The sequence below is a fragment of the Salvelinus alpinus genome, chromosome 21, assembly GCF_045679555.1.
Source record: "Salvelinus alpinus chromosome 21, SLU_Salpinus.1, whole genome shotgun sequence".
Lineage (NCBI taxonomy): Eukaryota > Metazoa > Chordata > Actinopteri > Salmoniformes > Salmonidae > Salvelinus > Salvelinus alpinus.
Genome location: NC_092106.1, coordinates 16,579,375 through 16,605,622, shown reverse-complemented (window position 1 = coordinate 16,605,622; position 26,248 = coordinate 16,579,375). Strand labels below are relative to the sequence as shown.

At 44.0% G+C, this 26,248-nt stretch overlaps 4 protein-coding genes across 4 annotated transcripts in view; all 4 read left to right on the top strand.

Annotated features, from left to right (window-relative positions):
• Window positions 1–2,046, top strand: part of LOC139547926 (protein phosphatase 1L-like) — a 38,364-nt gene extending 36,318 nt beyond the window's left edge. Inside the window, exon 4 of the mRNA XM_071357123.1 lies at window positions 532–2,046. Within this exon, the coding sequence (XP_071213224.1) occupies window positions 532–881 (350 nt within the window). The 3' untranslated portion in view covers window positions 882–2,046. The remainder of the gene's footprint in view (window positions 1–531) is intronic.
• A 3,489-nt stretch (window positions 2,047–5,535) lies between these two features.
• On the top strand, window positions 5,536–6,792 carry LOC139547920 (ADP-ribosylation factor-like protein 14). Its single transcript, XM_071357115.1, has 2 exons — window positions 5,536–6,005; window positions 6,171–6,792. The coding sequence occupies exons 1-2, from the start codon at window positions 5,691–5,693 to the stop codon at window positions 6,483–6,485; spliced, it is 630 nt and encodes a 209-aa protein (XP_071213216.1). The 5' UTR covers window positions 5,536–5,690; the 3' UTR covers window positions 6,486–6,792.
• Window positions 6,793–7,824: 1,032 nt separating this feature from the next.
• On the top strand, window positions 7,825–19,652 carry LOC139547919 (importin subunit alpha-3-like). Its single transcript, XM_071357114.1, has 18 exons — window positions 7,825–8,145; window positions 10,406–10,450; window positions 10,614–10,703; window positions 11,194–11,223; window positions 11,308–11,360; window positions 11,700–11,795; window positions 12,092–12,177; window positions 12,367–12,453; window positions 12,580–12,749; window positions 13,831–13,875; window positions 14,051–14,182; window positions 15,737–15,865; window positions 16,552–16,656; window positions 16,773–16,844; window positions 16,969–17,131; window positions 17,266–17,360; window positions 17,468–18,189; window positions 18,229–19,652. Exons 1-17 carry the CDS (start codon window positions 8,077–8,079, stop codon window positions 17,564–17,566), a joined length of 1,566 nt encoding a protein of 521 aa, XP_071213215.1. The 5' UTR covers window positions 7,825–8,076; the 3' UTR covers window positions 17,567–18,189; window positions 18,229–19,652.
• A 398-nt stretch (window positions 19,653–20,050) lies between these two features.
• LOC139547918 (tripartite motif-containing protein 59-like) lies at window positions 20,051–25,935 on the top strand. The gene is made up of 5 exons (XM_071357113.1): window positions 20,051–20,135; window positions 23,632–23,962; window positions 24,083–24,304; window positions 24,389–24,598; window positions 24,683–25,935. The coding sequence occupies exons 2-5, from the start codon at window positions 23,708–23,710 to the stop codon at window positions 25,289–25,291; spliced, it is 1,296 nt and encodes a 431-aa protein (XP_071213214.1). The 5' UTR covers window positions 20,051–20,135; window positions 23,632–23,707; the 3' UTR covers window positions 25,292–25,935.
• Window positions 25,936–26,248: the final 313 nt, after the last annotated feature.

Here is a 26,248-nt window from a genome sequence, read left to right as displayed (position 1 = left end):
TTAAATAAAATATTATGACTGTTATTATATAGCTATTATGATGCAAGGTTCAAGTTAAGGGTAACCCTGTGTTTCCCTCCCGTTGAGTATGGCTTCCAAGTAAAGCCTTTTATCCAGTGTGTTACTCTGATTCCTCTTCATGGGTAATTCTCTAGTAACCTGGCTCGGTGCTCTGGCAGTGGGAGAGAATGCAAACACACAGAGACACACACAGGCAGGGCAGCGCAGACCTCATGTGTATACTGTTTATTTTTTTGCTTTACCTTTGAACTTCAGTACTGTATGTGAACTGTGTCCAATATAAACCATTGTGTCCGTGAAACGATGTTATACCAAAGAAAATACATTTCGTGCGCTGATCCATTTATTCCCCCCTTCACTTGAATGGCTTCATACTGTAGTTGATAAAGATGCATGGATCTGCTCATGGTCTTAGGAACACATGTGTTTTATCTCTTCATCTGCTGTAACTAAAAGCCATTGGTTTCTCCTCTCTGTCCTCCCTTTCTCTCCCCATCCTCCCCCCTCCAGGTGGCTTCATCAGTTTCAACGGTTCGTGGCGTGTTCAGGGCATCCTGGCAATGTCTCGTTCGCTGGGCGACTACCCTCTGAAGAACCTGAATGTAGTCATCCCCAACCCCGACATCATGACCTTTGACCTAGATAAGCTGCAGCCAGAGTTTATGATCCTGGCGTCGGACGGGCTGTGGGACGCGTTCAGCAACGAGGAGGCCGTACGCTTCATCAAAGAGCGCCTCGACGAACCCCACTTTGGCGCCAAGAGCATCGTCCTGCAGTCTTTCTACCGCGGGTGCCCGGACAACATAACCGTCATGGTGGTCAAGTTCAAAGGTGCCGGTGGCAAGGCCGCAGAGCAGTAGACCTACTGATACATCCAAAGGAGAGATCTATATTATATATGAATATATGTATGTGTATGCATAGGTTTAAAAGAAAAGAGGAAACAAGCCGGCAGGTTTTGGAGCGAGAACTGTTTGTATTGAAGATATTTACAGAAATGAGCCATTCGCCACCACGATGCCAATACTAAAATGTACACATACAAATTCACTCACACTCTCGAACAGTCACTTGTTTAGTTATTTTCTTCAATCCACATAACGTATCATTAATGTTTTTTAGTGTTTTTTTTAGCAGTCATCCTCCAGGCCCTACACTGTGTCACTGTTACTGTTTTGCAGAAGAGGTACACCAAGATATCAACATAATTTGAAGTCGAGACCAAGTTGCAGTGATTTGTACATCTCTGAGAAAACCTTTATCAGCAGATGTCATCTGATTTGGTGCTTACATGCATCAGAGCACCTGTAACTGAACACCTGTTTGGTTAGCCGGAGGGGCAAAATAGTTTCTGTTTAAAGACAGCTCAGACTAGACAAACGTAACTGTGTTCTCTTCTGTTTTGTCTGGCATGGCCTATTTGCTTGGGGGGGGCAGCAATCAAACAGACAGTGACTGATTGGATTAAGATGGCATTAGGAGATGCATGCTCTGCAGTCCTAAACAACGGACTGTTGTTGCCTGCATGAGTGTATCATGTCAAATCACATTCAGTTTGATTCTTCACTGTCACCCCTTGATTTCTAACGTTGATCTGTCGTTCTAAACATTGGCCATCTTGTCTGTCGGCTCCATAGACATTTAAACCTGTCGGCTCCCTAGCTCCATGTTGATTTTTGACCTGCAGTTGAGTACCCCCAAATGACTACACTGAGAATTGCAACTGTATTTTGAAGTTCTGTAGTTTATTGGTACTAAATATAATAGATTTCTTTCCTCATTCATGCAGACTACTAATGATGTCATCTATGCCTGTCTGTCGACAACGATCTGTGGTCGTCCCTCGGCCCAGAATACATTTCTTTAACTCTAATCCCATGTTAACCCTGATCTAGGAATGAGTGGCACTTTGACACTAGTTGCACAAATGTTTGCACCATGCTGTTATTATTGTTATGCCAGTCTTTTTGAATTAATTATACAAATTAATTTTCACATGCGTGGTGGCATTGTACTGTTTGAATACCCGACACGTCTTTATTCTGATCATTGGCAGCCAATTGTCTTTCTGAAGTTGGGTTTAGTTCTATGGACTCACGCTCCCTCTACATCAGGGATTGTCACTGTCTGTCATATAGTACAGCTTACTTTAAGTTTATTTCTGTAAACTGACAGACTCAAAATGTAATATGAAGCCTTTGAATGAAATATTTACCTGTTGCCTTATTTTTTTTATATACATTTCCTCATGAATTTGTTGCCAAAACTAACTCCTTGGTTTGTAATGTTCGTTAAACATGCACATCGCATGTAGATATATCTCACGTGTCGAATACCATCACAGATGTCTCCATGAGACAAGGAAGTGTGACATGAATGTACATACAGTGCCTTTGGAAAGTATTCAGACTCCTTGACTTTTTCTACAATTTGTTACGGTACAGCCTTATTCTAAAATTGATTAAACAAATAAAATTCCTCACACAATACCCCATAATGACAAAGCAAAAACAGAAATACCTTATTTACATAAGTATTCAGACCCTGTGCTATGAGACTCGAAATTGAGCTCAGGTGCATCCTGTTAACATTGATTATCCTTGATGTTTCAACAACTTGATTGGAGTCCTCCTGTGGTAAATTCAATTGATTGGACATGATTTGGAAAGGCACACACCTGTCAATATAAGGTCCCACAGTTGTCAGAGCAAAAACCAAGCAATGAGGTCGAAGGAACTGTCCGTAGAGCTCCGAGAGGATTGTGTCAAGGCACAGATCTGGAGAAGGGTACCAAAAAATGTATGCAGCATTGAAGGTCCCCAAGACCACAGTGGCCTCCATCATTCTTAAATGGAAGAAGTTTGAAACCACCAAGACTCTTCCTAGAACTGACTGCCAGGCCAAACTGTGTGATCGGGGGAGAAGAGCCTTGGTCAGGGAGGTGACCAAGAACCCTCAGGTCACTGACACTTAGGCCACTGGTTCACCTTCCAACAGGACAACAATCCTAAGCACACAGCCAAGACAATGCAGGAGTGGCTTCGGGACAAGTCACTGAATGTCCTAGAGTGGCCCAGCCCGGACTTGAACCCGATCGAACATCTCTGGAGAGACCTGAAAATAGCTGATCAGCAACGCTCCCCATCCAACCTGACAGAGCTTGAGAGGATCTGTAGAGAAGAATGGGAGAAATTCTCCAAATACAGGTGTGCCAAGCTTGTAGTGTCATAACCAAGAAGACTCAGTGCTGTCATCGCTGCCAAAGGTGCTTCAACAAAGTACTGAGTATAGGGTCTGAATACTTATCTAAATGTGATATTTCAGTTTTTATTTTTAATAAATGTTCACTTTTTTTTTTAATAAACTTTTTTGCTTTGTCATTATGAGGTATTGTGAGTAGATTTGAGGGGGGGGGGGTGGAAACAATGTAATTTTAGAATAAGGCTGTAACCTAAAAGAAAGTGGAACTAGTCAAGGGGTCTGAATACTTTCCGAATGTTACTGTTCTGTTCCCATGTTATCCTCTCCCTCCACATCTGCAATGAAGAAAGCAATGCACCAACTCTTTGGTTTATTAACAAAAGAGGTATTTTACTAGATTAGTATGTTTGTGCTTTTTCAGTTCCAAAATAATGTATGTTACAGAATGTTTATGTGGAGTTTGTATTTGTCTTTGTTGAATTTAAGAAACTGTAAAAAAATAAAAATAATAATCTGTGTATTTTAAGATAAAATCAACAGATAACAATAAAAGGATTCATGATCATAGTATTGTCTTTCTTGGTCTTCATTCATGGGAGAAAAAAAATGATGTTTATAAATTATATTTGATTGGTTTGAGAGAACTGCAGATACAGTATATTTCAACGACCGTGCTGGTGAGTGGCCTAAAGAAGACTGATTGGTTTGTCAATAGCACTTGTTTTGTACAGTATTTTTGTTTTGAATTTGTACAGTAAATGGGATACATGGTGGTAGATGTTGACTGGGTAAATCCAGGTAACACGTTACATTAAGGTATACTTAAATTGATTTATAAGTAGTTAATGAACTTAATTATTTGTTTTATTAATCTTTAATAAACTGTTAGAATACATTGTGATATGTTTTTTGATCTGACAATTCACGTGCCCTGTTTTCAGCACTTTTTGAATTGCATTATCTTTATTAAACAAAAATATAAACAACAATTTCAAAGATTTTGCTAAGTTACAGTTCATGTAAGGAAATCGGTCAATTGAAATAAATAAATTAGGCCCTAATCTATGGATTTCATATGACTGGGCAGGGGCACAGCCATGGATGGGCCTGGGAGGGCATAGGCCCACCCACTTGGGAGCAAGGCCCAGCCAACCAGAATGAGTTTTCCCAACAAAAGGGCTTTATTACAGACAGAAATATTCTTCTGCAAACCCCCCTCCACCCCCACCTTGACATCCTGCAGGTGAAAAAGCCAGATGTAGAGGTCCTGGCCTGGAGTGGTTACATGTGGTCTGCGGTTGTGAGGCCGGTTGGACGTACTGCCAAATGATTTAAAACGACATTGGAGTCGGCTTAGGATAGAGAAATTAACATTTAATTATCTGGCAACAGCTCTAGTGGACGTTCCTGCAGTCAGCATGCCAATTGCACACTCCCTTAACTTGAGACATCTGTGGCATTGTGTTGTGTGACAAAACTGCACATTTTAGAGTGTGCTTTTATTGTTTAAAATGACACTGTTTATTAATCAGCTTCTTGATATGACATACCTATCAGGTGGATGGATTATCTTGACAAAGCTTAAAATCCTCACCAACAGGGATGTAAACAAATTTGTGCACAAAATTTGAGGGAAATAAGTTTATGGAAAATTTCGGGGATTTTTTATTTCAGCTCATGAAACATGGGACCAGCACTTTACACGTTGTGTTTATATTTTTGTTCAGTGTAGATAAATGGGTGTAGCCTAAGCTGAAAATATATATGATTTATTATATGATTTATACTGGTGATACTAATAATGACGTTTATGTTTGAACAATAGACAGGCCTATTTATATGGGGGACTATGAAAGTTATCTCATGCTATGGTGCCTGGAATCTACACCCTCAGCCAACTTTCCCAAATGGTTTTGTTGTGATGGAGTGCTGGTCTGGCATGTTGTGACTTCAAAGATAACTGTATGATGTAACCCACTAACCTTACAGGCCAGTTGAGTACCCATGACCTACTGGTCTAAAACTGTCACTCTGACGCCATTTCCAGGAGACAGTCAGGAAGGAACACAAACCCCCCTACACCCTAAAAAGGACTTCCTGCTAAGTGTGATGGTCTGAAGCAGGTGACTCTTTCAGCAGTGCAATAGTAATATAAGACACAGAGGCTCTAACCTGAACCATCACCAGAGACATAAAAAGCTTTACCGAAAGCTGCGTAATGACTTGGGCATCTTACAACAACAGGGGGAGTGGTCTTGCTGCCTCCTTGGTGTACATAAGCCATTCTGATTTGCACCCTGCCTTTATAAGAGGGGATTCATCACAGCCAGAGCTCAGAAAAAGACAGAGCTTACAGAGCAGAGCACAAAGTAACTGCGGGCAGGGCATTGCTGCACAGAGCTGAGGCAGCAACAACAACACAAGCCAGCCTTCTTCTCCAGACAACAGGACCTGTGTTTGGGTTGAGCATGGGACTGCATGGGTCTAAACACCCTCATCAGGCTCAGATTGTGATGCTGGGCCTGGACGGCTCGGGGAAGTCCACCCTGCTCTACAAGCTCAAGTACAACGAGTCTGTCATCACCGTGCCCACCGTGGGCTTCAACGTGGAGATGCTGGAGACGGAGGCGAGGGGTCCGGGGTTGACCGTGTGGGACGTGGGAGGCCAGCAGAGGATGAGGCCCCACTGGAAGCACCACTACCCAGGCACGGAGGCCCTGGTGTTTGTGGTGGACAGCTGGGACCGCAGGCGTTTGGATGAGGCAAAGAAAGAGCTCCATCAGGTCATTATTTATTCATAATAAAACTTTTTTATACAATTCAGCCTTATCCTGATGCATGAATGTAAATAAATTACAGGTCATATCCAGATCTCTTTCTTGTCATATTAGGCCATGTTGTTATGGGGTATAATAATGTGTATACTGATCTTTTACATCACACAACAGGTGCTGAGGAGCGGGAGTCTAAAAAGCCTTCCTCTGGTGGTGCTGGCCAATAAGCAGGACCTCCCCGGGGCAGCAAGCCCACAGGAGATCACCCACAGGTTGGACCTGAGGAGGGTATGTGGAAACAGGGATTGGTTTGTCCAGCCGTGCTCTGGGAGGACTGGTGTGGACCTGGAGGAAGGCTTCAGAAGGGTTGCCTATATGTTGAAGACTTCACTAAAGCAGACTAAGGCGGATATAAAGAACACAGTAAAACAACTGAAACCCAAAGCCATTACGATGATGACCAAGACACAAGGCCTGGGCTGCAGCTAAGACCAGTGATTATAAAACCCTATCGATGGGTGTAATAATCTCCCATGGATTATTTTGTATTCTTCTTCTGGATTATTTTGAGCAGAATAGCTGATTTAGAATGCCCTGTGTTGGATCATTCTGACACACTCATTCTTGAATATGGGAACAAGACTCTCCAGAACAAACTTGAGATCCCAACGTATCTAACGCCGAAAGCTATCATTTTGCACGTTTGTTGATTGATGTATCAAAAACACTTTTGAACAATGGGAATTTCTGCATTTCCTTGTGATTTTTTTATTATAAATTAAAAACCACTCATTGATATTGAAGGTGTTACTTTTCAAGGCAGAAATATAAACTATTGAATATTTTACATAGTCATGACCAGAATCAGATGCAATGCATTTAGCCTGCACAGTTATTTTGTAGACTAATTTATCTGGAGCAAACAGGGGAATAATGCAAGTATTCAAATGGACTGAACAACATCACAAACCCCTAATGAGAGAGCAATATACAACATTTACAGACTTCTTTAGTTTAGAAATTACAAGTTTAGACACAGGAGTAGTAGGCTTATACCAAATACACTGATTGAGATATCACACTGATTGAGATATCACACTGATTGAGAGATATCAAAAGAGTGTGGGATCTGTGGATTAGAATGATAAACATGTCCCAAAACAGTGCTTCCATAATGAAAGTATGTCCCATATATTCCATTAAAAAAGGTAGAGTTCAATTGGAACTGGCTTTGTAACATCAAATTAGATTTTAGTTCCATGTTCCACATTCTAGAATCTAAGGAAGTGTTTTTTTATGGGACACAACAATTTATAGATGAAACTGGAGAATTTTGCACTTTAGACAACTTAGTATTGGAAATATTAAGTGTTAACCAAATGGACCTCGAGGTATGTATGCCTATACACAATGAAGCTCACTATAATAAAACAACAAGCTAACGTTAACGACCAACACGTTGACTTACTGCTGTAACGTTACTAGCTATGTGCTTACATCCTATTCTGGTTGGGAAATAACAATTCTGGGCATTGTGAACTTTCATGTATTATTTAAATAAGTTAAATAACAGTTTTGACACTTGACTTCGGCAGTTGGTACCTAGCTACATTTCTGATTGTTGCCATAGTGACTACTATAGATAGTTTCAGGGTCAAGAAGGCAACACAACTTGATATTTATTAATGATGGGCAGCACCGATATAGAATAAGTCTATATCGATATAAATATATCAGTATAGGACTAGTAACTGTTTAGGCCTACTAACACGTTACCAAAATGCACTGATTGACAGATCATAACAGTGTGGTGGTCTGAACTAGCTGCGAACCACAGCGCGACCTAGTGAGGAATAATAACCTATTTCGCGAGACCAACGAGTGAGCAATAACGGGAATTCCCCACCCTTCTACGCCAGAGCGAGGCTGTGTCTCTACGACCGGCATTCCCAGTATGCACCGCGGACAGACCAACAAAAAATAGTCCGGTAACTGAAAGGCCTGAAAAAAAGAACTCGAAAGGAGTAGCGGCTAGCTGATTCATTGCAAACGGTGTTAAAACACAGCTAAAATTGCTAACATGTCTGACAACGAGAAACTAGACAACCAGCGACTGAAGAATTTCAAGAACAAGGGTCGTGATTTGGAGGTAAAGTATTTGATTCCGTCGATGGGTCCCTTTTCATATGCGCTATTTTGTTGCTTGGGGCTGCGCTGTGTGACGTCGTTTGTAATTTTCATGATCTGGAACTTTGCAACCAGACCAAACCAGGCCTTATCTGATCGTCAAATAGACCAAGGCCTTTCTATCAATCCACCCGACTTTCTGAACCAGAATAAAAGTAATCCACAACACGTGAAACGTCCCCAGCTAACCGAGCTAGCAAACGACTTCCAGTTCCATCTAAACTAAACTGGTAGCTAGCTAGTCTACAGGCCGTGATAGCAATGGTACACTAACAAACACGCTGTTCTAGCTAGCTATATTTGCTATTCGACAGTCATCTGAAATGTAGTTAGGTAGCTGTGTCAGACAACCCACCCAGTTTGGAGTTGACATACCGTTACTTAACCACATCTTTTCGAGGGGGTTCTCTTAACGAGATTCGTATCCCCTTCTAACGACTGCGCTAGTCAGCCACATCCGTGGTTTGGATTAGCTAACGTTAGCTAGCCAGCTATAATGTACCACCCCTCCCCGGCTACAGCTTACTAGCTATGTAATGTAGTTAGCTAGCCAACTAATTTACACGCAATTATCAGATGGTATATATTCTTGTAGCCAGTAAGATTTTAAAACTGGTACCTACTGTTGGCTAGCTAACTAATGACCTCAAATAGAAAATTACGCAGTAAAAACCTCAACTATGCTAGATCAACTTAGCTAGCTAACGTTAGCCACCCAACTGAGTTTGTCAATTTAACTTTAGCTTCGTAGTTAGTTGTTCCAAATGTCAAATGTAATGGTAAATGTTAGCCGCTTACTAGTTGGCAGCTTCTTTAACTACAAATATTGAAATATGTCTCGTTAGCCAGTACCCGCTGTTGGTAGCTAGCTAGATTACTAGCTAACCTGCTCGCGTAGCTCATCAAAACAATGGCGAAATGTAGCTGGTCAGGGTACCTTTGCAGGCCTTGGCAGACCCATAACGAAAGTTATAGCCATTGTGAGGTAGATGGATAGCAAGTATAGGACAGTTAAACGTTAACATTGCATTATACTAATCAGTGTTTTCCCTAGCTTTGGAACACAACATCGGGGGGCTGTGTTTGGTTGGACTCCCAGAGTTGTGAATCCTTCTGATGGGTGGCGACAGAAAATAAACCTACCACAATATGTAGAGTTCCTATAGATTATGCACATGCCTTTATTGACAGGAAAAGTTTTTTTTGGTGAGGCCGGCTATATTGTGGTAGGGTTATTTTACGTCGCCAGCCATCAGAATGATGCACAACGCGGGAAGTCCAACCAATATACAGACTCCCGATGTTGTCCCAAAGCTATTTGCCCCCAGACCGTTCCGGACTGGGTGCAAGGGCACCACACCCAACACCCAAGGCTTCTTCTACTTAACTACATTTTCAGTTCAAACTAGTGGAAGCTAAATTATTATAGGCAAGGGGAACAGATGATAGAGGATTACTTATACTAGCCAGGCCTATGTATTATGTTTAAGCTAGAGGAGAAGTGCCTGCCTCTTTTTAATGATGATGTAATATGGCTAGTCAATGGCAGGGGCATTGTTTGCAGTGGAAACAAGAATATTGCTTGCATAACAACTAACATGCATAACTAGGCTATATCACAACACATGATAGAAGTGCTGATCATATTTGAGTGATGCACTGTCTGCCACTTCACTGTGGAGTGGGAGTATAAGAAGGAAATGGGCAGGGCCCTTCTAGACAGAAGGAAGAATTTAACTTTGTACTTTCACTATATCAACCCATCATGACAAATGGCCAAAGGCCAGTATTTTATGACAGCAAATTACTTAATGAGTCCTTATAAGAAATGTAATGTCTGTCAATCAGGTGCTTGAAAATGGTCCCTCGTATTACCACCCATTATTAACATGAGCCCTTACATACAAAACACCAGTAGTTGAGATCTGTGTTAAGTCAGTCTATGTAAATGAGGTCTGTTGTGAGTGTGAGCTGGTGATTTCAGGCAGTGGTATGGCAGGCTGGTTCTATCACTGTGCCATCATAGCTGTGGATGAACAATATGTCTCTGAACAGCTCTCTAAGCACAAATACACAGGATGTCGTCATCTCATCATATTGGGAGGATAAACATCTCATTTAGGTTTTGCGTGTGGATTATGGAAGTACCAACAAATAATCAGGCACACATACAGTGTATATTTGTACAAGGGAGGCTAATGTATTGGTTTTCTCCGCTATAGACGATGAGAAGACAGAGGACAGAGGTGGTGGTGGAACTCCGCAAGGTAATTGTTCAACTTCTTTCCTTTAATCTATGTCAGACGAGATACAAATGCATTTCAAACAGGGTATCTCAAAGTATTCATTTAAATGCTTGTTTAATAGTTGAGCCTGTTGCCATGCTGATGCATGTACGTTAAGACGGCTGTCTTGCCCTGCTCTCTGCAGAACAAAAGGGACGAACACCTGCTGAAGAGAAGAAACGTGCCCCACGAGGACACCTGCGAAGACTCTGATGCCGACGGAGACTTCAGATCGGTACGTTCTGATTGGCCCTCTGTCATTTTCCTCTGTGATCCTCCAGAGAGCATGGCTTTCCTTCCTTCCTTGAAGTAATCACTGGTGTGATAGGGATTAACAGGTGATTTAGATGTATGGTAAAGACTGAGTTCCTAGAACTGTTAGCTAAAAGATATCCACATGCAATCCAAAACAAATGGGAGGGGACCTCTTGTTGCAATAAAATATGAACAAAATAGGATGACTATCAACTGTACTTTGTTTTTTATAGTATCTTTTTTAGGATTTGTTATGTACAATGTTTGGCCCGTGTTGACATTCCTCTCGGACTGATTAGTGTCTCCAGGCATTCAGACTTGTTCTTCCTAGTCAGGACTGCCTCTCAAGGCCTGACTAATCACCCTGAGGTGTGGCCACAGTGCAAACAAACCATTACGTTTCCACTGGCCGTGTTTGACATGGGCAAAATAAATTGTTCCCTGACCAAGTACCTTCTTTTATCTTGCAGCAAAACACCTCTCTTGAAGCAATAGTACAAGTAAGTGCACTTCCAATTTTGAAAAATTTCTTAGACATGGATTTGCTTCCACAGTATGTGATTCCCTGTGTACTGTTGTTGCAGAATGCCACCAGTGATAACCAGGGAGTTCAGCTGAGTGCCGTGCAGGCTGCAAGGTAGGAACTCTCTCCTCCTACATCCGGCTCTGCTGGTTGCCATGGTGATTCACACTCAAACATGGTTCCAAAACCCATCTCTAGAATGTTGTGGAGTGGCATGTTCTGGAGCATAGCCTACAAATTATTTCATGGTTTCCGGCGAACATGCTAGACTTAGTTCTGTTTCATTGTCGCTGGTCTTGTGAAATCATTGTGAGATTGCATTGTCATGTCTGTAGTCAACAGCGCTGGTGTTGTGCAACAACTCAGATGTTTACATTTCACATTCCTTTATTTTATGTTTTGCTGTGTCTTAAGTGCAAGTATGTGTGAATAATGGACATTTTCTCCCTGCAGGAAGCTGTTGTCTAGTGACCGTAACCCTCCCATAGATGACCTGATCAAGTCTGGCATTCTCCCTATCCTGGTGCACTGTCTGGACAGAGATGACAAGTAAGCAGGGCTTTACTTTGTGTTATAATTACTCTGTGTGTTATATAATAATAGAAGTGGTTGTGACCTAAGCAGTGCTGCAGTGAATGTAAGCTAAGCGTCACTCCACTGAGACTGGATCTCTTCGGATGATGATGAAAGTATGTTGCAATGCAAATGTTTTCATAAACAGATGTGAGGATTGTCAGAACCACTGACGGATGGAATAAGAACCCTTTCCATCGCACTCATGTTTTCCCCTCTCTCCACCCTTTCTCTTTCTACATCCTCCATCTCACTTCTGCCTCTGTCTCCAGTCCATCTCTACAGTTTGAAGCTGCCTGGGCTTTGACCAACATTGCCTCAGGAACCTCAGAGCAGACCCAGGCAGTGGTCCAGTCCAGTAAGTACCAGCTTACAATATCAGCGCAACCACTGCCAGTACTTTCTGGGGGCTAGGTGGGATTTTCTATCATCATGCCTACCAGGTCTTGGATTTGTGGTTTATGTGCCCCTGAATGGCAGATTATTTGTAGTCTTTGGTGGTGGAGTTAGCTATTAAATATTAATTAGAGGATTTCTTCTCCTGCAGATGCTGTGCCACTGTTCCTGAGGCTGCTGCAATCTCCTCACCAGAATGTGTGTGAGCAGGCGGTCTGGGCCCTGGGCAACATCATAGGTGAGTCTGGATTCTTCTCTCTGTCTGGGACCCTCTAACAATGGAGGCTGATTGTGGGAATGGCTCAGGGATTCTCTGTCTCAAGGCATCATCGGTGAGAGTTTCACAAACAATCTCTGTTCCTAGGCGACGGACCCCAGTGCAGGGACTATGTGATCAGTCTGGGTGTGGTGAAGCCCCTGCTGTCCTTCATCAGCCCCTCTATCCCCATCACCTTCCTCCGTAACGTCACCTGGGTCATGGTCAACCTCTGCCGCCACAAGGACCCACCGCCACCCATGGAAACCATCCAGGAGGTAAGAGAGGGAGTGTTTGTGTCACCTTGGTCATGGTCAATCTGTCCTGGCAAAATGACCTGAGGACACTATCCAGGAGTTACTGGCTCTGTTAGTCTGTTTATCTGAATCTCTCTGTCAGTGTGTTGTTGAACCTGAGCATTATGTACAGGGTGTGCCCCTGGGGTATATGTATCAATCTGTCTCTCTGTCCTCCTGGCTCCTGTTTCATTCCCGTTTCCTGCCAATGTCACTCTCTCCCCTCATGCGAGAGATGGAGGGATTGATCAGTAGTCGGCTAGTTGTCAGTGGGATGAATGGAGGGAGAGAGCAGGATTAGTCAGTACCCAGCAGGTGTGCTCCTAATCTGGTGAAATGAGGGCTGATTTAGTGCTCAGAGCGGCATGTCTGTGGAAGAGGTATCACTGCTGGATAATACTGGACCATGTCTCTAAACTGCCATAAGCCCCTTAGAAAAAAGGCGCTGGAAATTGGAGTCCTTAATGTTAAGAGGAATCCCTAACTGAAAATGCCCCCCCACAAAATTAAAATCGGTACAGTTATCAAAAAACATATTTTCAGTGTTATAACCTAACTAGACGATGGGCTATAAAGGCTCTCCCCTTTGACCTCCTCCCTTCATTCTCTTGACAGTTGATCAACTCATGATGATTATTTGTTTTTAGTTGTTACTTTACATCCCTTTGAGATTTCTTTATATAATTTATTATGCTATATTTACATTTTACATTTAAGTCATTTAGCAGACGCTCTTATCCAGAGCGACTTACAAAGTCTGGCCTATATAAGTTGAATTAATAAAGTTTTGTAATTATTAAAGGTAGACTCAGCGATATGCCGTAGATGCAGAAAGTAAACAGCATAGTGGGTCAATTTCCGCAACAACTAAGAGCGCTGAAGCGTGAGGCTCAACTTTTTAATGAATTTTTCATATCATTTTAACGGACACCTCCCACCAAATGGCTGTTTAAACATAAATATTGTCCATTTGACACATCCCCAGTGGGAATATCCTATTCCTGTCATTTTGTTGGCATCTCTCTCACTGACTCTCTTGCTCTCTCCCTCTTTTCTCTCTCAGATTCTTCCAGCTCTCTGTGTGCTGATCCACCACACTGATGTTAATGTGAGTTCCTCAATTACTGATTGTATTCAGAAAGACACAACCCGATTTAGTTCAAGTTGACATTGATTTCCCCCTTTTAATAACCACAAGCCGATATTAATGCATGATCTGTATGTTGATGAATGAGTGTATGTTTTGTTTTTGGACCTGTGACCCTGTGTGTTGATTCCTGTAGATCCTGGTGGACACGGTGTGGGCTCTGTCCTACCTGACAGACGCTGGCAACGAGCAGATTCAGATGGTCATCGACTCAGGCATTGTGCCCAACCTGGTGCCCCTGCTTAGCCACCAGGAGGTCAAAGTCCAGGTACGGAGACACAGAGATGCCCGTGGAGAAACAGATCTAGGATCAGCTTAGCCCTCCAAGTCTCATCTTCAACCGCCAACCAAATGGAATGGTTGCTTTTGTAAGGAATGAGCCGTGCCAGACCATAGCTGTGTTTGCAGATGTGATTGAATCAGATAGGTGTGTAAGCAATATGGCGGTGGCTTCTCTATGCTCATTAGAAGGATAGGTAGAGGCATCACCACATCACTTACCCATATCAGTTACCTTCAGGTCTGCAAACACTGAAGGGGGCGGGGCAAGGGGTTGTTTTCAGTCAGGTACTTGGAGACCTGTGCACTGCGGTGGTTAGATTAGGTTAGGGTTTGGAGGAGAGCTCTTGTCCTGAGCTGCAGTGTTTTGATCTGAGTTGGGTTCCTGTATGGCCGGGTGGGGCCGTTGGGTGTCTGTGTAAGTCAGTTACTATGGTGCAGTAGGTAAGCTGACTCTAGGGCTGGGCGATATTGCCAAAATATCATCACCGTATAAAAAAAAAATACAATTTGATGGTATTTTTAGTTTTTGAATAATAAAAGTTGTACATTTGCTTTATGAGTAGTGAGTGATCCTAGAGTGCTTTATGAGTAGTGAGTGATCCTAGGGTGCTTTATGAGTAGTGAGTGACCCTAGGGTGGCAACACATATATTCTAAGTGATTTCAATGGGTCTTTCTCCATTCTGATTGTTTTATACTGTTCAATTCAACTTCATTTTGGCATTTTCATCATTTTCTGTATTACCTGCACTCATTTGACAATTTCCATTCTGCCAAGTAGGGCTGCACAATATTTTAACCAAATGTTGCAATTGTGATTTGCCTTGCGATTTAGAGAAACAAGTTGGAATCATGGAAATAGATAGATTATTCTAGTTAGAATATTAATAGTGGGCACTTTAAATACAGTATTTGACGTGACATCGAATTAAATTGCATGGGAGGAGTTATTATGACAGGGTAGGAACCAAAGTGTTGTTTCCTAGGGGACCCTATAATCTTTGGCTATGTTGAATGTTTTCGCTTAGCGTCTTCATGCTTTGCGTATTCCTTCTTGATTTAGAAGATACTGTTGCACAAACATGACGATTTAGGTCTACTCGGTCACTGGTAATATCAGGCTGTATAGCTAATTATGTTTTCTCTGACTCTGCTTTTTGGAAAGCGGCGCCAATTGGGATGACTCAAATAGCGAAGTAAACTATAAAAATGGACGTTACACATGGCGTACCACATTAAACAAACAAAAACATTCAAATACTGTAAAAACCCAAACGTGCGTAAATACCAGTGTATCGTAAAATGCGGTATGCTGCCCAGCCCTAGCTAACCCTAGAGATCGTACTGCTCAGGACTTGAATGGGTCTTACTCCTGGCCCTGATGCCAGGAGTCTGGTGGTTACTGTGCTGATATTCATACTCAAACATTCTTTGGGTGGTGGTTGGTTTGCTTACTTTAGTTAGTTGCGTGAATGTTCGTTGATGCTTGGAGTTGTTTGTATTGACTGCTATGTGGAACTTGATTGTGTGTTTCTCTCTAGACTGCTGCACTGCGGGCGGTGGGCAACATAGTGACTGGAACAGATGAACAGACCCAGGTGGTGCTCAACTGTGACGCCCTGGGACACTTCCCCTCTCTCCTTACACACCCCAAGGAGAAGATCAATAAGGTAACAAACACACCATAATACATACACTCTGCACCGTTTCACCTTGCCACAGCACAGCAGGTGTGTCAGTGGGACTGATCATGCTAGAAGTGATGAAATCAGAGACATGGTGCTAGTGTGAATGCTATATGAATGACAGTGAATGGGGATATAACTATTAGTTAGGTACTCGCATCATGGAAGAGCTGGATCAAGGAGACTTCAAGAAGCTGGTGGAAATTGCAGTTTGAGTAGATTTTGGGGTGGTCTGGGACGGTGGGTAGAGTGTGAGATGTGAGTGCGTTTGTGTAGTATTTCTGGGTGAAGGGTAGTGGGCGCAGAAGACCCATGGGTCTCTGCTGATATCGGAGTGCATCTGAGGCCTGTCACTCAAACAGAGGCCCCTCCCTCCGTGACTGAGCCAATGATTAGGGCCTCACGACCGCCCCTGCCCTGCCCACAGCACCCCATCTCGACCAGGGGCCACAGCTCTGAGCAGGCCCCTGGAGTCTGATCTAGCTCAGTCCACACACCTTTGAATTCCATGTGTGAACTCCTCCCCATTTCTGCAGTCCTCCTGACACACATGCACACACTCTAGCGCACCCACTGACTGCTTATTCAGTCTCTGTAAGCCCTGCCTCTCACACACAACACTTTAAGGAGTAGTCACACTGAGTGCTGCTGTTTCTTCTCCCATCCTGCAGGAGGCAGTGTGGTTCCTGTCCAACATCACAGCAGGCAACCAGCAGCAGGTGCAGGCTGTCATTGATGCCAACCTGGTACCCATGATCATCCACCTTCTGGACAAGGTCTGTTTCCTCACTTTCACTGCTTCATTCATCTCTTCATCAGAGCTTTCTCTCGCACAAAATGAAGCAGTGATGAGTGTCATATTGGGGAAATATTCATTCAAATGTTTTTGCAGGGAGACTTTGGAACACAGAAAGAAGCAGCCTGGGCCATCAGCAATCTGACAATTAGCGGGAGGAAGGACCAGGTGAGCTCAACTGAGGCCTACCCACTTTACCACATACACCTCACCTGACATTCATACACTCGAATTCCCACGTTTTATAATGTATTTTGTAAAGCCCCAAGCTGACCCTTCTATGGTCCTGTAGGTTGCGTACCTGATCCAGCAGCAGGTGATCCCTCCCTTCTGTAACCTGCTGACAGTGAAGGATGCTCAGGTGGTACAGGTGGTCCTGGACGGCCTCAGCAACATCCTCAAGATGGCTGACGACGAGGCCGAGACCATTGCCAACCTCATCGAGGAGTGTGGAGGTCAGAGCCCAGCCCACTCAGTTAACCCTCAAGCGTCATTGTTCCTCCCAACTGTTTATGTTGAAGTATAGGGTTTCTATCTCAGTGGCTGTGTAGATTTGACTGCTGAACCATCTCTCTTCCCTGCCCCTCAGGTCTGGAGAAGGTGGAGCAGCTCCAGAATCATGAGAATGAAGACATCTATAAACTGGCCTACGAAATTATTGATCAGTTCTTCTCATCTGATGATGTAAGTCAGAGCTCTAATATGACCATGTCTTGGTTGGGGAAGGTACTGCATACTACATTTTGGGGAATGTCTTATTGGTATAGATTGAGTTATTGTCTCATGTTCAGATTGATGAAGACTCCAGCCTGGTTCCAGAGGCGATCCAGGGGGGAACGTACGGCTTCAATTCCTCCACCAACGTGCCAACAGAGGGGTTCCAGTTCTAGAAGGCATCTCGGGAGTCTGGAGTTTTGTTTGCGATGCAGCACTCTGTTCAACATAAAACAAATTAGGAGAGAAAGAGAGCGAAAGAGTGTGAGAGAAATTAGATCCATTGTGCTTGGCTCGTGGGATCCGTGGCTGCATCTTATCTGAGAGAAAATGTGTTGATTTCGTTTGGCATTCCAGGGGAACCAGCCCAAATGAAGTTTGAGATGGCGAGTGGGTATGAGTGAGTGGCTACATGTTGCAAAAAACAAACATCTACATCGAATGCGTTGAGACACGCCGAGTAACTTCCATGTTATTGGCGCTGTCGGGGGAAAAAAACGGAAAACTACTACAATGACGACAAAAACGCGATGTCAGCCCGGGGAGAATCAAATACTTCAAAATCAAGAAATTGAGGCAACAAACACAAAAGGAAAACCAACAAAACAAGCGTAAGATGAACCATATGACAATTCTGCGGTCCTCCGACCGGAGGGGGCGTCACCTCCTGTGCGCCCATCCCCCCCCCCAATCGGCCACGCCATCAGACGTGTGTGTGAATGGACCCATTGTGTATGAATGTCTGGACTCAGTGCTGAGGAGCCAGGTTCATCTCCTCCAACCAGAGGCCCTCGGTGGGGCGCCCCCCCCCCCCCCCCCCCCCCGCGGTGGTGGGCAGGGCCAGAGTCCAGCGGGCGTGTGCAAGAGAATGGACGAGTGGCGTGTGTGCGTGTCTGGAGTGTGCAAGAAGACTGGATGTGAACGCATGCAGAGAGAAACAAAATAGATACAACATAAGAGTAACAAAACCGAGAAGCGCAAACGAAGGAAAATACGAGAAGAAATTCTGCCTTCTAAAGAGGCAGATACAAATCCCTGAAAGGAAGAACTTTGGAAATGAAAAAACATGTAATCACAAGGGTTTTGTTTTTTTGTTTTTAATTTGTATTAATTGACACTGGACAACGCTATTGGCAGGTGGAGCAGCGGGTGCATTGTATTAAGATGCATTTGGTGGCTTTTCTTTTTGCATCCAGTGTGTACAATTTTTATTTTCTGCTTTTACTTTCATTGCTTATGTGAGGTGATTAATAAGGATCATATTCCACCTCCCCACATTAACCATACCTTTGCACCAGATATGGGTTTGATGCTGTGAAATTCTGACATCATTATTGTCAACCAAATGACTTGTGTACTCCCCTAGCATGATTTAATGTTTAGTCTTTCTCTTGAAGCAAAAATCACTGCTTTTGCAGTATTGTTGCCATAGCTTTGACTTATCACAAGGGGAAATTAAAAATTGCCATTTTATGTCACTTTGAGTCATTACCTTTGCATGTACTAAGCTATAGCACAGTTCATTTGAGGGGTTTTTAGTTTCTTTAGGCTGTGTACAGTGTAATTTTCTTTTTTTTAGTAAACTGCTGTTTAAATGTTACCTGTCTCCCCCTACTGACTTAAGTTTCTGATTTGAAGATAAATCTGAACAGTTTTGCACATGTACTCCAGAGTGAGAGGCCTGAAGTCATTCAAAAGGTGTGGTTAGACTCTCAAATCAGACCTGCTAACACCTTCAACAATATGCATCATCCAACCACAAGCTTTGTTTTATATTCAGTAGTAGCCATAATCAACTCATGTTGAGCCATTTTTAGGGAATTTGAAAAAAACTTTTTTTTAGTAGGGGTAATAATTATTCTGCCTGATTTTGAGGCATCCCTGAATTGGGGAAAGGTAAGTATTGGGGATTGGACCCCCTAGCCTCGACAGGGTGGCTCATTATAAATGTTGAGCCTTATTCCTTGACCTAAGAGAACTCATGAACAAGTTTGCTGTACCTCCCAAACCCTTGCTCCTGCCCCGTTTTCCATTTAGGTGCCCAATCTTCCCCCATTTTTCTTTGTGTTAATTTAAAAAAGACTGTAGAAATTGATTACACTTTGTGGTCATCATAACCTTCTGTTGAACATATTTTTTTTTTTTTCAGCATTCCTTGTTAGCAAATATGTGGTTTCAAAAAATAAAAATGAAATGGTGGTTAACCTGTTGAGTTGGCTCTACAGGCTAGATTGTCTTCAAGAAAATAAATAGTGAAACCCACATGTATGGTCTGTTTTTCTTGTCTTTTAATGGTTCATGTATACTGTAGTAGGCTTATGCCTGTTGCCTCTGCAGTTTCATTTAGGATCTTCTGTCATTTGCAGCATTTCATTCATCTTTTGATGCTGTGCTATGGTGAAAGAAGTATTGCTTTGATACTGACTTAAAAAAAAAAAGATATAATACAAACACCAAACAATGACTACCTACATCTCATCTGCTCAGACCCGTATGCTCACGCCCCCATCCCTTTTTGTCTCCAAGCTGAGTGATGAGAAGAGAATCGTCCATCCATTGGGTATCTCGCAACACCCCCATCGTCAGTTACTTTGTAACAGTGTACTTTATTTAAATTTGAGGCACATGATAGGAAAAAGGCTGTATTTCGCATGCGCACTGGGATACTATAGTCCGGGACCAGACGAGGACAGGACGCGAGCAAGAGGAGGCTCTTCGGCACGTATTTTCGAAGTCCGGGCATCGGTGAGCGTTTTGAAAATAAAGCACATACTGTACTTTGTGAAATGAAAAAGCTAGGCTTTATCAATCATGTCTATCATAAAGTTTGCAACAGTGTGAGTTTTAGATTTTAAAACAAAAAGAAGCGCAGTAGCATCTGTCAGGCAGACATTGGCATCACGGTTGTTTTCTTTCAAACGTAAACACTTCCGGCAGCATTTTTACAGTGTCTTCAGGGTTATGTTTTGTTGATTAAGATATTATTCATGGAATAAATGTAGGTGTGTGCCCGAAGTCCATGTTATAGGTTATGTCTATTGTTGTACATTGTCAACAGTGCTGCACAAATAGGAAGGTAAAAAACACGTGTAGCCTAAATTGTGATAAATCCAAATTCATCTCAAAACACCTTTAGGCGAAATATCATTCTGGACAGACAGCTGTCATTATCACGTTATTATTTCAGCAAGAATAGTGTCACTCCGGTGTTTGGGAGGATCACGTGAGCATCTACCTGTCTGCAATCTAACCTGAGGTGCCGGGTCTTGTACAGTTAGTTTAGTGCAGCCTGCCACCAAAATGAGTGGGCTCTTACAAGCCCCCACATTATCAATAGTAATACATTACTACACTGCTCAAAAAAATAAAGGGAACACTTAAACAACACAATGTAACTCCAAGTCAATGACACTTCTGTGAAATCAAACTGTCCAATTAGGAAGCAACACTGATTGACAATAAATTTCACATGCTGTTGTGCAAATGGAATAGACAAAAGGTGGAAATTATAGGCAATTAGCAAGACACCCCCAAAAAAGGAGTGATTCTGCAGGTGGTGACCACAGACAACTTCTCAGTTCCTATGCTTCCTGGCTGATGTTTTGGTCACTTTTGAATGCTGGCGGTGCTCTCACTCTAGTGGTAGCATGAGACGGAGTCTACAACCCACACAAGTGGCTCAGGTAGTGCAGTTCATCCAGGATGGCACATCAATGCGAGCTGTGGCAAAAAGGTTTGCTGTGTCTGTCAGTGTAGTGTCCAGAGCATGGAGGCGCTACCAGGAGACAGGCCAGTACATCAGGAGACATGGAGGAGGCCATAGGAGGGCAACAACCCAGCAGCAGGACCGCTACCTCCGCCTTTGTGCAAGGAGGTGCACTGCCAGAGCCCTGCAAAATGACCTCCAGCAGGCCACAAATGTGCATGTGTCTGCTCAAACGGTCAGAAACAGACTCCATGAGGGTGGTATGAGGGCCCGACATCCACAGGTGGGGGTTGTGCTTACAGCCCAGCACCGTGCAGGACGTTTGGCATTTGCCAGAGAACACCAAGATTGGCAAATTCGCCACTGGCGCCCTGTGCTCTTCACAGATGAAAGCAGGTTCACACTGAGCACATGAGCACATGTGACAGACGTGACAGAGTCTGGAGACGCCGTGGAGAACGTTCTGCTGCCTGCAACATCCTCCAGCATGACCGGTTTGGCGGTGGGTCAGTCATGGTGTGGGGTGGCATTTCTTTGTGGGGCCGCACAGCCCTCCATGTGTTCGCCAGAGGTAGCCTGACTGCCATTAGGTACCGAGATGAGATCCTCAGACCCCTTGTGAGACCATATGCTGACACATGCACATTTGTGGCCTGCTGGAGGTCATTTTGCAGGGCTCTGGCAGTGCACCTCCTTGCACAAAGGCGGAGGTAGCGGTCCTGCTGCTGGGTTGTTGCCCTCCTATGGCCTCCTCCACGTCTCCTGATGTACTGGCCTGTCTCCTGGTAGCGCCTCCATGCTCTGGACACTACGCTGACAGACACAGCAAACCTTTTTGCCACAGCTCGCATTGATGTGCCATCCTGGATGAACTGCACTACCTGAGCCACTTGTGTGGGTTGTAGACTCCGTCTCATGCTACCACTAGAGTGAGAGCACCGCCAGCATTCAAAAGTGACCAAAACATCAGCCAGGAAGCATAGGAACTGAGAAGTGGTCTGTGGTCACCACCTGCAGAATCACTCCTTTTTTGGGGGTGTCTTGCTAATTGCCTATAATTTCCACCTTTTGTCTATTCCATTTGCACAACAGCATGTGAAATTTATTGTCAATCAGTGTTGCTTCCTAAGTGGACAGTTTGATTTCATAGAAGTGTGATTGACTTGGAGTTACATTGTGTTGTTTAAGTGTTCCCTTTATTTTTTTGAGCAGTGTATTAGTCTTGATCTCTGGTAGTTGGAGCTGTTAGTGTTTCTAATACTTATGTTACATTTCAGGCAATTGCACTACACTAGCCAAACCGACTGCATTATAATGTAGTTGGGCAACCTGTCCCAGGAAAACCACTCTAGTCATTATGTAACCAGGGCCGGCTTGCGACATAAGCGGTTGCTTAGGGCCCTCAGCCACTTTTTTAGGAACTGCCTGGTTGGCAATTTACTGTTGAGAGTTAGAATAGTAGAATACACAAGGTGCATGTTCGGAATGTGGTTTTGAATCAGCAGTTTAATTGTTTTGTCAGTCATTCAATAAGCCAAGCAGCTAACAATTTTTAGATTGGTAAATTAGCCTAGCCAGTAATTTAAACTTGTAATCATGGCCGAATATTGACCAGGCACACAGGGCACATGCCCAGGGGCCCTGACCTGCAGGGGCCCCCCATTGATTTAGCTAGTCATTCTCACTCAGATATCATGGCATATGTCATGGAAAAATGTGTAGAATTGCAGGAAATTTGCTTAAAACTGCAAAAATATCTCTGCCCCATTGCAAACCGAATAGAATTGCATGACATTTGTTATAAAATTGGTCAATTTTCTCTCCGCCCCAATGGCAAAATGTGTAGAATTGCAGGAAATTAACTTAAAAATGTAAGTGTTTCTCTCTGCAATAAAGAGGGGAGGCCACTTATTTTTGCCTACTTGGTCGGGGTCCCCCAACAAAATCTTGCTTAGGACCCCCAAAAGGCTAGAGCCGGCCCTGTATATAACGCTATTACACTAACCACATTGCATCCCCATTTGAATGAATTAATGTTCTGAAACAATTCTCATGTGGCTCTCAATGTTGTTCATCTCAGTCAACAAGCGTTATGTGTGATGTATGCAGCAGAGCAATGTGCAAGTGGCAATAATTGTAGTGCCCTACAAACCTATACATGGGTTAGACCGAGACAGTAGAAACTACTGATCATCCGGTCAGACTGAAATAGATTCTAGCGGTGAGGTGGGAGTCATCCGGTGTGAAGCCGTAATCCGCTGCTGTCCAGGTTTGGAGGTACTGTTTTGGCACTCTTGTGTAAATATGCTAGAAGGCCACATAAGTACCGACCACTAAACTTTGCAGGTTGTCAGGAAGCGACTCCACCCGTGTGTGACTGTTGATGAATCATTATGATGAACTTAATACTCATCACCAGCAATTAGATTGCAAATATTAAGCCAAGTGGGTTTGGAGTCTTTGTCAGGACAAATCAAACCTTTGATCTTCACTCTTGATTTAGAACACTTGTGTTTTCCTCTCTTCCAATTACAGGCTAAACAATATGCATTAAACTACGAGGGCAGCAACAAGCCAGGTACACAGAGCCTCATTTTCCCATCACCTGACCATGGATAACCTAGAGGAGGACCTGACATGTTCTGTGTGCTATTCCCTCTTCGCTGACCCTCGGGTCCTGCCCTGCTCCCACACCTTCTGTAAGTCCTGCCTGGACAACGTACTCCAAGTCTCTGCCGTCTATACAATCTGGCGGCCGCTGCGGCTCCCACTCAAGTGCCCCAACTGCCGCAGTGTGGTAGAGCTCCCGCCAACAGGTGTTGATGCATTGCCCATAAATGTCTCCCTCCGTGCCATCATTGAGAAGGTAACCATTTTTTTAATACTTTTTGATCTTAGGGGATAGTCACAATCGGGGCATATCTTAATAGGGTACAGTATAATGAAGGTGTATATCATTTATTTTAATCCCATCGTTACCTGTCAGTTCCAGAAGGACAGCCAACCACAGCCCCCCTCCTGCCTTGAGCACCACCGACAACCCCTCAACATCTACTGTGTCCAGGACCGCCAGCTCATCTGTGGCTTCTGCCTAACAGTGGGCCAGCACCAGGGACACCCCATCGATGACCTGCAGGCAGCCTTCATCAGGGAAAGGCAGGCACCCACTCACCTACTGGGGAGGCTCTCAGACCACCGCTGGGCAAAGGTGATTTGTCAGTAATAATGGATTTAATGCTTTTGAGCAAATTACCATTTCTGGGTAGGTAACCTGAAGTGTTATTTCCTGAAGGTGCGTGAGCTGGGGGAGCAGCTGGAGCAGGAGAAGGCCAGCTGTGAGGGCCTAGTGAGGCAGGATCGACAGGCCGTGGAACAGTACTTCCAGGGGCTGGAGCTGGTGCTTGCCAGGAAGAAAGAGGCATTCATGGGGGCCCTGGACACCGCAAGCATGGAGGTGTCGCTGGCCTACGATCCACTCATCCAGAGGCTGAAGGAGCTGCAGGTAAGTATAGCCTGGGGTTGGGTGTTGTCATGACATCACTTCCTCACCTTTGATTCGATATTATGGTGCCACCCTTCCCCACAGGAGGAGCAGCTAGACTTGTTGTCTCTGGGCTCAGCTGTGGAGGATGAAGACTCCCCCCTGGTCTTCCTGGAGAAGGTGTATCTGTTCCGGGAGAGGGTGGAGGCACTGGTAAATGCCACCCTGCCCGAAGTCACATCCCTCGCTATCACCCCCCGTGCTGCTGAGTACCTGGAGCAGCACTGGGTGGGGGTGACCATCGGAGGGCTGGAGGAAGGGCCGGTGCCTCGGGTCTGCTGCTGTGCCAAGCCCACCATTCTGAAGACGGTTCTTAGGACAGAGGCAGGGAGTCAACCTGGAGGCTGGGTCCATGATCTGTGGCAGCAGCTCCATCCCACTCCCCCTGTGGTGCTCCTGGGGCTGCTGCTGCTCCTGGCGGCAGTGTGGGTGAATCCTGTTGGCGGAGCATCTCTGGGATTCTCCTTGCTGTCCCAGCTCAGTCAGGTGGTGCACGGCCTGAGTAGCGAACTGACCACCTCACTATGGGAGACAACAGGCTTCCTGTATGCACAGACAGGGGAGGTGGTGTGGAGGTACAGCTCTGCCCTCTCCACACTGGGGGAGAACACCTACCAGAAGCTGGCATCCCTCTACAAGACCCTCAGCTCCTGACTCTTCACTTCAGGAAGGTCCCCAGCTCCTTGTGACGTAAGGTCTTAATGTCACCTGTTACACACTCCTTTGGTTGGGAATTGACACCAACTGTGCCTAGCGATTGGATCTTTCCTGATGCAGCAGGATACAGTTGACAGAAAACACAGGCGTTACTTCTGGGACTAACCCTGACCCCAGCTAAAGCTTATCACAGGAAGATACTGCCTTATGTACCAGAAGATTGAAAAGTTATTTACATTTGTCATTTAGCCGACGCGCTTACCCAGAGTGACTTGTATACATTTTCATTCGTACTGGTCCCCCATGGGAATTGAATCCACAACCCTGGCATTGCAAGTGCCATGTTCTACCAACTGAGCCAGGCAGGTTTAGATATAACTATGAGCCTTAAAGCCAATATGCCTTAACAAATGTAACATTATATAGCTCTACATGCAGTATACTGTAATGAATACTACAGGACTTACATTTTACTCCAGCTATTTAACCTTCACCAGAAAATCCTTCTGTTAAATCAAGTACTGATTTTCTGTAAGTAAACTACAATGTGTGTACTTCAAAAAGTCTTAGAATAAATAATCTCGTGATACCTGTCAGAATTAAATAAAAATGGGAGGACGGGATAAATCTCCATCTCAGGATGAGTGGATTGAGTGTTGCTCCAGATACCCAAATTGTAATGCATTAGCACTTGTAGCTTGTGAGGAAGTGGTTCAGTAGGTTCATTGCATAATCAGTTAACCAGTGCTTGCAAGAATTGTCAATGAGGCGTGAAATCCATATAATTCTCTCAGCTCCTCGCTGATGACCATATAACCAGTCTTCATGTTTTCTACCTAAAAAGATGGAAGACCTACAGCTCATTGTGATAGTACTTCCCCACAAGTCTTTCAGTGCAACATGTCCCATTTAGGGTTACAGAATATTTCATTAATGAGTCAACTTATAGTATTC

Coding starts and splice junctions, on each gene's coding strand:
- LOC139547920 (XM_071357115.1), top strand. CDS start 5,691: ATGGGACTGCATGGGTCTAAACACCCTCATCAGGCTCAGATTGTGATG. Junction 6,006..6,170: donor CAAAGAAAGAGCTCCATCAG/GTCATTATTTAT, acceptor ATCACACAACAG/GTGCTGAGGAGCGGGAGTCT.
- LOC139547919 (XM_071357114.1), top strand. CDS start 8,077: ATGTCTGACAACGAGAAACTAGACAACCAGCGACTGAAGAATTTCAAG. Junction 16,657..16,772: donor TCATCCACCTTCTGGACAAG/GTCTGTTTCCTC, acceptor ATGTTTTTGCAG/GGAGACTTTGGAACACAGAA. Junction 17,361..17,467: donor AGTTCTTCTCATCTGATGAT/GTAAGTCAGAGC, acceptor TCTCATGTTCAG/ATTGATGAAGACTCCAGCCT.
- LOC139547918 (XM_071357113.1), top strand. CDS start 23,708: ATGGATAACCTAGAGGAGGACCTGACATGTTCTGTGTGCTATTCCCTC. Junction 23,963..24,082: donor TCCGTGCCATCATTGAGAAG/GTAACCATTTTT, acceptor GTTACCTGTCAG/TTCCAGAAGGACAGCCAACC. Junction 24,305..24,388: donor CAGACCACCGCTGGGCAAAG/GTGATTTGTCAG, acceptor TATTTCCTGAAG/GTGCGTGAGCTGGGGGAGCA.